This window comes from Pristiophorus japonicus, chromosome 17 (assembly GCF_044704955.1).
Source record: "Pristiophorus japonicus isolate sPriJap1 chromosome 17, sPriJap1.hap1, whole genome shotgun sequence".
NCBI classification, from domain to species: Eukaryota; Metazoa; Chordata; class Chondrichthyes; family Pristiophoridae; genus Pristiophorus; species Pristiophorus japonicus.
Window position 1 is genome coordinate 104,093,678 of NC_091993.1, and position 10,447 is coordinate 104,104,124.

At 39.1% G+C, this 10,447-nt stretch overlaps 1 protein-coding gene across 1 annotated transcript in view; it reads left to right on the plus strand.

The window, feature by feature from the left end:
- Positions 1-9,616, plus strand: part of LOC139227880 (SRSF protein kinase 1-like) — a 100,623-nt gene extending 91,007 nt beyond the window's left edge. Inside the window, exons 15-16 of the mRNA XM_070858976.1 lie at positions 3,984-4,076; positions 8,362-9,616. Coding sequence (XP_070715077.1) covers positions 3,984-4,076; positions 8,362-8,546 — 278 coding nt within the window. The 3' untranslated portion in view covers positions 8,547-9,616. The remainder of the gene's footprint in view (positions 1-3,983; positions 4,077-8,361) is intronic.
- The last annotated feature ends 831 nt before the right edge of the window (positions 9,617-10,447 follow it).

The window sequence follows — 10,447 nt, forward strand, 5'->3', positions numbered from 1 at the left end:
GTGGAGTATGCAGAATAGACTGTGTTCATATACAGCATTGGTGATCGGCCCCATGTTTCCACATGATTTGCTCCTGATTTTTAGGAGCAGCTGGTGTAGAACGGAGTATCTTAGAAATCGGAATTCTCGTCATTTAGTTTGCTCCAGTTCTAGTCAGTTAGAACAGTTTCACTTTGGAACAGAATTTTTTTTTCAAAAGGGGGCGTGTCTGGCCACTTACACCTGTTTTCAAAGTTTCGTCAGTGAAAACTTACTCCAAACTAACTTAGAATGGAGTAAGTGAAGATTTTTGTACGCTCGAAAAAACCTTGTCTACACTTTAGAAAATCAAGCGTAGGTTACAAATCAGGCGTAGGGAATGGGGGAGGGGAGGGTTTAAAGGGAAGTTTACAAACATTAAACACTTCCGTTTTACAAATAAAGAGCCATCAATAATAAATGATCAATACATCAATAAATCAACCAATAAATCAATCAAAAAAAATTAATAAGAAATAACTTTTTTTTTTAAATCAATAAATAAAACATTTTCTACTTACCGACTGCAGCACCGGGAGCCCTCCAACAGCGTGCTGGGATGCCCCCCCCCCCAGTGTGTCTCTGTCAGTGTCTCTATCTCTGTCTGTGTTTCTGACAGCGCGGGGTGGGTGGGTGGGGGGGGGGGAAAGGAAAAGGAGAGGGGGGGGAGGGGAAAGGAGAGGGGTGGGGGGGAAGGAGAGGCAAGAAGAAGGGGGAGGGAGGCTGATCGGGCCAAGCCCGAGACTTCGGGCAGGGCCCGTCCCCAGCACCAGATTTACAGGTCGGTGGCGTCGGGTCGGGGAGGGAGGGAGGTCGGTTCGGTTCAGGTCGGGGTGAGGGAGAGGGAGGTCGGTTCGGTTCAGGTCGGGGGGAGGGAGAGGGAGGTCAGGCCAGGGGGATGGAGGTCAGGTCAGGGCTAGGGACTGCGTGTTTCGGCCCCTCCCACACAGTTTCGGGCGCCTGGAGCTACTGCAATTGCGCGGCCACTGTAGCGCGCATGTGCAGAGGTCCCGGCACTGTTTTCAGTGCAGGGACTTGGCTCCGCCCCCTACAGCTTGTGCTGCGCTGCGCCGTGCCGAGGGCCAGAGGACCAGCAGGGAGGTGGAGAATCTGGAGGTTTTTTTTAGGCGCACTTTGTGGCGTGAAAAACGGACGTCCAGGTCGGGACTGCGCCGTTCTAGGCGCGGCTCGAAACTTGGGCCCCATGTTCCTTTTATACAACTTATTTTGCCTACATCAGTGGTCCATGTTACAGATAAGACTTTCTGACGTAACTGTTCTCGAATCCTTTGAGGAGTTCTGAGTTCTATCAACAGTCACTTATTTCCTTGCACAAGCGTTTCTTGTAGATAGTGCACAGATATTAAAAGCTGCTATCTTTTTAATTGGAAAACCTGTTATACCAAGATACAAGGAAGTTTGATTATTAACCCCTAACTTCCCAGGATGTTCAATTTTTTTCACTAAAATTTTAGATTCTGTTTTTCATATGCACTGTTCCATTTATTTTGTACTTCCATTGTTTGCTTACCGTCCCAGCTTCATGACTACTGTTCTATGAACAATATCTCATTTTTTAATCCAACCTCAGTCCATTTGCTTCTATTTGAAAGCCTTCCAATTTGGTAGCATCCAGAATCTGAGGTTTGTTACTGTTCTTTTTTCCAAATCATTAATATTAATCAGAATCAACAATAGCTCTATAAAGAATCCCTGTGATCCCTCATTAGTCACCACTTGGTATTGCTGTTGCTCCTGAATAACTACTGTGTCCTCTAACTCCAGTTACCCTCATCAGAAGACTTCTGCCACCCATTCTGTGCCTCGCTCTTTGCAGTTGTTAGAATGCAGCAGTCAATTGAAAAGGTTTTTTACAGAATAGATCAATTTCTGCATAGGAAGTTGATGTATTCTATTCTAGATAACTGTTGAGTACTGTAATTTCCTTTTAATAGCAGTGAGCAGATGTCCTATTGGTTTGGCTCTGTTCCTTATAAATCAACAATTTTGACTCCCATCTAGCACATACATCTGTTCTCTCCTGTGATTCCTAATTGTGTTCCCTTTCTCATCTCGCTTCCCCTTGACCATATTGCACATATAATTGAACTACTAGGCAAAGTTCCAAGACACTTTGCTTTTTATGGGAAATACGCATTTGATAGCACCTTTCACGACCTCATGACATCCCAAAGTGCTTTGCAGTCAATGAATGTTTGGGTAAAAAGAAGACTTCTCTGAAATAAGGAATTGACACGGAATCAAACAGAAGAAACTTGGATTCACTTTTACGATCTTTATTCAAGCACATGCAGGGGAAGCATCACAGTCTTAGCCGCCTAAGACAGGACCTTCACCGAGTGATAGTTTCTCACACAGTTATACAGTTTCCGAGGCAAGGTCCTCGTGCACAGTCATCTACGACCACCGGTTGGCCTACGACTAATCAGCGGAGCTACATTGATTCGTTAACCCTTATCAGACTGGCTGCTGAGTGGTTTTGCAGCATCTCCATCTCCCCATAGCATGTGGAGCCGACCTCAGTCTGTTGGAATATGGTGCTCTACAGTTTTAACCTTGCTCTGGCTTGTCCAGCTGGGTCTGCAGTTTTTAAAGATAAGCACACAAGCACGAGCTGCGCCCTTTAAACTGATTTCATGCCATACCCTTATTTCAGTCTGAAGTATACTTTTTACACCTCCCCCCCCCTTTTAAAGTGGTCAATGTTGTAATGTAGGAAATGCAGAAGCCAATTTGTGCACAGCAAGGTCCCACAAACAGCAATGCAATAAATTGTCAGATAATCTGATTTAGGTTTACTTGGGAATACGTCACTTCACTTCTTTGTGCTCTGTGTTTCACACACACATGGATAGAAGTCGAACGATTATAATTAACACTTGGAAATGTACCATTGAATGTTGTACATATTGAAAGTTTGTTATATTGGACGAGAATTTTAATATTTCACCTGAAACACTTGCCTGCGCTACATATTCAAAAAGTCATGTACATTTTTACCCTACACAACCCATTTAGTTCCCTTTCCTATTGCAACCATATCTGTTCTCTGTTCTGCCTCCTATGAAGGGGTTCTTCAAGTTAAGAGGAATTTGAATTCACCATGGTAAAATTAACAATTTCTCCTTGTATCACAATCAAACCTATTAATAGAGGTCATTTTAACCTTCTGTAGAAATTGCTAAACGTTTGAGATCCTTGAAATCTTTGTCTAGCAACTGAGCCAGCATTTATCAAAAATGCATCACTTGAAACTAACAATTTTACTCAGTGATCAAAAACTCTCAATTTTTTGGCCTGTTTATAAAAATTTAAAAAAATCATGGCATCAATTCCACCATCAGCAGTATTTTACTTTGTACTTGCATTGTTTTATCAAATTCAGTTATAAACCTGACTCAAATATTTCTTCTCGTCTACTTAAAAGGGCCTTACGTGGGTAAAGGTCATGAATGATTTTGGGAAATTATTGTTTTGTACTCTGACACATAACTTCCTGTGGAACCAGATAGACTTAATTGATCCTTTCTTATCCTGCATTCTTAGGATTTTAAAAGTTCTGTAAGTTTAATTTAATGTGCTATACAAAATTGTGACCCAGACACCCTGCTCTGCCTCAGCAAGCTTTTTTAGTCACTTTTGCCATTACAATAACAGAACTGAGCATGTAGAGAAATGCTGTCCAGACTCTTAAACTTTAGTGTGTTTTTCCCCTTCGTGTTTTTAACTATGGATACATCTACTGTAAATTAAAATATATATTTGTTTTTAAAATTGTGGAGAAAATGAAATGACTCATAACTATTTATTTAAGGGTGCCACGTGTCTGTCTTTAAAACAAAATTGAAAATTGCTGAATTTATCCAAAATTGTCTGGGTATGGTGCAGTGAATGCATATGATAAAACTGTTGCTTTGTCTTTTTGTAAACATTCCTACATGCAGATCACATTGCTTTGATTATTGAACTACTGGGGAAAATGCCTCGGAAGCTTATTCTTGCAGGGAAATATTCCAAGGAATTTTTCACCAAAAAAGGTAAAGTACCCAAGAATGGAATAAGATTTTTTAAAACATTTGTTAATTTTTACTGCAGTTGACAAAGACTAAGGTATTTGCATGCATGGTATAAAAATGTAATGGCTGATACCACATTTACCTAGTTCATGTTTCCCACTAAGGTTTACTGACATCTAAAGCGTCCATTTCTTCTTTTCCGACGTGACTTTGAATCTGGCGCCATCTGTGGCTTCTAGCAACAGTGCAGGCAGCAGGTCGGCTGATCAGCCAATCAGATTGAAGAATTCTCACAGACAGCAAAAAGCAGAGATTAGAATTCACATTTTAGGATGTACAGAAAGTGTAATAAAGTTTGAGACTTCGATATAGGAGCAAGATAGAAGCTGAAATATCAAACTTTCTAAAAATGTATTTTAATTTTAAAAATCATTGAATTTTTAACTGTTCTTCAGGGGAATGAGACTCCACACTTGTAAAATTGGTTTGAGGGCCAGAGAGGGTTTTCAGTAATTATGACGTGGTACGTCATTAAAAACTACACTTCATTCAACAAGGTTTAACATTTTCAATGGTTTTTACGGTGAGAATAGTGCGAAGATTGCAATAAAGCACCCTGTGGAGGAGCAGGGCATCACTGACAGCAACTTCTGGATTTGTGTTTAATTGCGCGTGTGCGGATGCCAGAAGTTGCTGTCAGTTTTACGCGGTAATGACGGTGAACGTGACAATTTCGCTATCATTACAACTGCAAATTTGGGGCCAATATGTTTTAATTTGCAACAAAAGCTATTAAATACTGTTATTTTAACAGCTGTGTTTCTTACAAGATGTCTGTTCAACTTTATTCAATGTTGCTACTGATATAGCATACATTTTGTAGTTTGGTAAAGTATTAGTAGATATTTTGTGATGGGCTATAAAATTATATTGATCTTGTAGATGGGCCATCAAGGCCTGCGTTGCATGATGTAGTATTTTAGGACTTTTATAATTTGTTACCTATTGCTTATAGTTATAGAACAAAACAATGTCTGAAATGTTTCCAGTATAATTGTACATTAACACTTCAGAAGTGATACTTGGTTCTTAACCTCAAAGGTGAGTTTAGATTATAATTTTTGTAATGGAGTCTAACTTTGAATGGCAGTCAAAAAACTATTGGCTTAAACTGAAAATTGAGATTAATAAGTTGAGTTGTGCATCTCAATTTCATAACTTCATATGCTTTCAGTTGAAGTAGCAGTGCTCTTGTTGCTATAGTTCTGTTACTAAATAGAACTAGAACTTTACACATTATAGATTTATTCCACTTCTCTCCCACCACCAACTTTATGTAGCCTACATTGCTCTGCTATAGATTGTTGGGTGTATTGAGTGAGTATATAGTGGAGTAAATTGCTAAGGTACCTTAGCAAATTATTCCAAAAATTCGTTTTAACTTTTAGAATCTAAAATCCTCTGCACAATTTATAGGATTCAATGATATGTGGTGTCCTGCCCAAGATTGCTTACTCCTGTTGTACAACTCCTGCAGCAAGAAAGGGGGAAGGGTTCGCTGGGATAAATATCGGAACCTGCAGAAACATGTTAAGTGAGACCCAGAGGAAATCTTAACTGCAGAGGCCAAAGAAAACACAATTATTTCAGTGCTACAATGGTTAGATAGTTGGAAGAGGTGAGAACCATAAATAATGCAAACTGGCTTGAAGCTGAGAATAAGAACAAAATAATAAATATTCTGAATGATTGTAACAATCACAAGGGAAGACAGGAGTGACATGTTTTCCTCACACAGGGTAAAATAAGTGACTTGGACATAAATGAGTTGGGTGTTCTAGACCAATCAAGGGGCTCAAAAGTAATCCAGTCTCATGAATAGATTACATTTAGGCACAGACAGCTACAGACCTATTTAGTCTCACTTCCATTCAATGTAAAATAATTGATTATCCGGAACAAACCTGAAGAATCTAGTAAACAGCAGTCAACAGGGAGTCGGTTGGGATCGAACATGCCTGACCAACCTCATGTTTGTGGAAGTGACAACCCAACTTGGACTGTGGAAAAACCCTAAGACAATCTATCTGACTTCTACACACAAGGCTTTCAAAAAATCTCACTGTGGGGATTTAGGGTAATCATAAGCATAGATGAGAAATTGGTGGAAGGTTAGAAAACCATGGGTACTTGTTAAAGAAATGTGGGGGAAGTTGAGCAGGCTACCCCAAAGCTTGGAGTTCAGGCCATGACTATTGCTAATTGATATGTATGACATGGATTCATAAGGACCATGCAAATTGGTCACATTTCCAGATGGTTCCAGTGGAATGGAAGAGGTCACTCAAATTACAGAATGACTTGGGCAAAATATTACATTGCATATACAGCACAGAAGCGGGTTATTCGGCTCAGCTGGTCCATGCCTGTGTATATGCTCCATCCGAGCCTCATTCAACCCCTCTTCTTCCTAACCCTATCCGTGTAATATTCCATTCCTTTCTCCCTCGTGTGTTTAGCATTCCCTTAATTGCATCTGTACTAGTTGCTTCAACTACATGTAGTGAGTTCCGCATTCTAACAACTCCTGGATAGAGAGGTTCCTCCTGAATTTCCTATTGGATTTATTGGTGGTGACTATCTCGTATTTATGGCCCCTAGTTTTGGACTTCCACAAGTGGAAACATTTTCTTTACCTTTCAAATCATTTCATAATCTTCAAGACCTCCATCACATCACCCTCCATCTTTTAAAAGAGCCCTAGCCTGTTCAGTCTTTCTAGATGGTATAATTTCTCAGTTTTTATATCATCCTTGTAAATCTGTTTGCCCATTCTCCACTGCCATTATCTTTTTTATAATATGGAGTCCAGAATAATGTTTAGTGCTCCCAAGTGTGGTGTAACCAAGGTTCTATATAATTTAACATAACTTCTCTGATTTTCAATTTTATTCCTCTAGAAATTAACCCGTTATTTATATTGAAATTCATTATCTAATTGCACATCCATTCTGCAAGTTTCTTGATGTCTTGTAATTTGTTGCAGTCTTCCTCAGTATTGACTATATTCCCCAATTTGCTGTCGTCCAAAAATTTGAATCCAGATCAGTTATGTAAAATGTGAACAATGATCCTTGTGAAATACTATGTCCCACCGTTTGCCAGTCTGAGTACCTGCCTGTATCCCCTATTCTGTTTTCTGTTTTATAGCCAGCTTGCTATCCATGCTTCTACTTATCCCCTGACTCCATGTTCTGACCTTAATCATGAGTCTTATTAAAGGCCTTTTGAAAATCCAAATATATTACATCGATGTATCTGGGCACAGTATTGACAGATTAAAATTTAATAGAGAGAAATATAAAGTGCTGTGCATAAGAAAAATGGGAGAGCAATGAATGTTACTATAGCGAGGAGTCTTAGTCTTAGCTTCGAATGGGTCCCGGAAATGCAGAACAGCAATCAACAAAGGCAATAGAAAGTTGCAAAATAGCATACAAGTCGGAGGAAGTAGTGACCGAACTGCACAATGCTCTGGTCGGGCTACACCTTGAGTAATGTTTCCTATGCTGGTTGCCAAGAAACAAGGGTGATATTCATGTACTAGAGCAGTGCAGAGACAAAACATGAGGCTGATCCCTAATGTTCAGAGTCTGAATAATGAGGAACGACTTGCGAACCATGAACTTTTCAGCCTGAAATGGAGATATCTATGAGGTGATTATATAGAGATATGAGACTGTGAAGAGAATGGAAAGGTAAATCTAGATTATGACTTCAAATTAAATTGCAAAACTAGGGCAAAGGACATGGGTTCAAACTAGAATATGGTAAGTTTAGGATTGAAATCAGGAAGTTGTTCACACAATGTGATCAACCCATGAGTTGGACTTAGATAGAATATTAGAGGTGAAAACACTGGAATAATTTAAGAAACATTTGGGGCCTGCAAATGACTGGAGAGTACTAAAATCTTCTGGATGGATGCGTGAGTTAAAATGGGCCTTTCTTATCTGGGCTAATTAACAGTACAGTTCCTGGTAGATGGCACAGAAATGTTCCATCTCCAGTGGCAGAAGGGAAATCTGGCAGAGCCCATCTCATCTCTGTAGCACGGTTCTTGTTTGTGTGCCACAGAGTTATACGGACAGCCTTAAAGAGCTCAATGGCCCAGACCATCTTGACCTGGACATAGGAGGTAGTGTGGCAGTGAAGAAAAAGACAGGAAATGGTTAACGGATCTTTTGTAATTCAGCTCCCTGTTCGGTAATATTTAATGTCCTAACTAAGGTGTTTATTTCTCTAGGTGAGCTGAGGCACATCACAAAACTGAAACCTTGGGGACTCTATGAAGTGCTGGTGGAAAAATATGAGTGGCCACAGGAGGAAGCTGCTACATTTACAGAGTTCCTGTTACCAATGCTGGAACTGATACCAGAGAAGCGAGCTGCAGCAGCAGAATGCCTCAGACACCCTTGGCTTAACTCATAGCAACCACATTCACTGCTATGTTTGTTCTGTCCCTGTCCTTAACTCAGTAGAGCTCCTGGTTCATTGTCTTAAACAGGTACACATATAACTGTATAGGCTACTTCAATCTTTAGGCAGATTTTACACATTTAGTTGGAAAAAAATATATACAGGAAAGGGGATTATGCAGGGGTTTGGATTACAGAGAAATATGCATAGTCATTGATAGCTGCAGTTTGTTAGCTGCTAATGAAAACTAATTTAGTCTACATTCAACAGTTGTGCTGTTCATAACATTTATGATGAGTGCGAGTATAAATGAGTAGTTCAAAATTTAATGTAAATCTTTTGCCAAGGAACTGTAAAATCTACAAGTGTCAGCATATGGGAGTAGAGACCAGAAGAGATCTTACCTTATACTCGTACCAAAGAGTTAGCTAGCTGTGTTTTACACATTATAGTACATTGACCATTGAATTGGAGATTAAAGTATCTAGTAAATTAACTGCTTTAGCTTTGGAATGACTTGTGGCCAGTCTGCATGCTTTCAAGTTAGCCTGCTTAAGACCTAGGCTCTGCACTTGGCCTTTTGACTGTGTTTTCTGTAGGTAGGTTGATAGCTGAGTAACTCAAGTAGTTGAGTGTTTAAGATGTGTCCATACTTACCAGCTTACCAACTGCCATTCCTTGAACAGCACTTTAGAAGAAGGCATTCTGTCAGTGACTGTTGAAGTTCCTAAGTACTTCTCAGTACTTGAAATCTCTGGAGTTTGTTATTGGAAGAGCTATAAGATATATAGTAGGAAACGGATCCTTTTCATTTGTCCCTTTTGTGTTTATATTTACTGCAGGTCTTAGAAATGTTAACATTGTATTTAAATATTACTGTTTTCTAATGAAGGTTCCCCATTTTGTGTTTTGTGCAACATCTGTCCAGAAAATGTTTTAAAAAATTTGCTTCATGGCATAGTCCAGGAAAACCAACTGGAATTAATCATTAATTTGGTCTTGTGTTCTATTACATTGCAATGTGGCTTGTTTGCCTAAACAGACTATATTTCAAAAAAATAAAAAGAACTTTTTGCATACAATTTACGTTAATATTGTACGTGAAAGGAAGTTGATTTGTAAAGTATTTTCCTATTTTTGAAAGAGATTCTCAACCACTTCCAGAAGAAAAAAATAGTCAAAGAATTCCAGTGAAAGACGGCCTTTTAAAAACAAATTAAAAACACTTGGGCCATAAAGTAAGATCACACAGAAGATGTCTGTTTTCAGTTTGTGCTATATCTGAAGTTTGCAGAAGAAGTGCTGATTTTTTTTTCTCTCAGTTGATAAATATCCTGTGAGGTGTCTGAATTAGTCACATTTCACCAAAGCAGCTGGCTAAACTATAATGTGCTTTTTAAAATGTACTTTGTGATATTTGTCCAGATTGTGTGTTTAATGAATATGCAGCAAATCTAAAGAACAGGAATACGTGCTATCCTTCAGTGCATTATTGAACTATTGCAGAGCAGTGTTGCATATGGTTTTGCTACCATTAGGCCCAGATTTCCCCAGGAGTTGCTCCGGTTTTTTTTGGAGCAACTTGATTTTTCTGGAGTATCTCTTTAGTTGGAATTCTGGCCATTTAATTTGCGCCAGTGTAAGTGAGCCAGTTAGGTTTTTTTAGATAACTTTTTTTTTCAAAAGGGGGCGTTCCCAGCCACTTTGGCCATTTAAGTGAGTTTGACAAGCAAATGGTTGCTCCAAACTAACTTAGGCCAGCGTATGTTGCCACTTCTGTCCGCACAGAAAATCCTTACCTAGAGTTAAGGAATTGATGCAAGTAATTACATTTAAAGCACCACCAAGCACCAAACAAAGCACAAAAAGTAATAAACATTCAATAAAAAATAAAGTGAAGTAAATAATTAAAT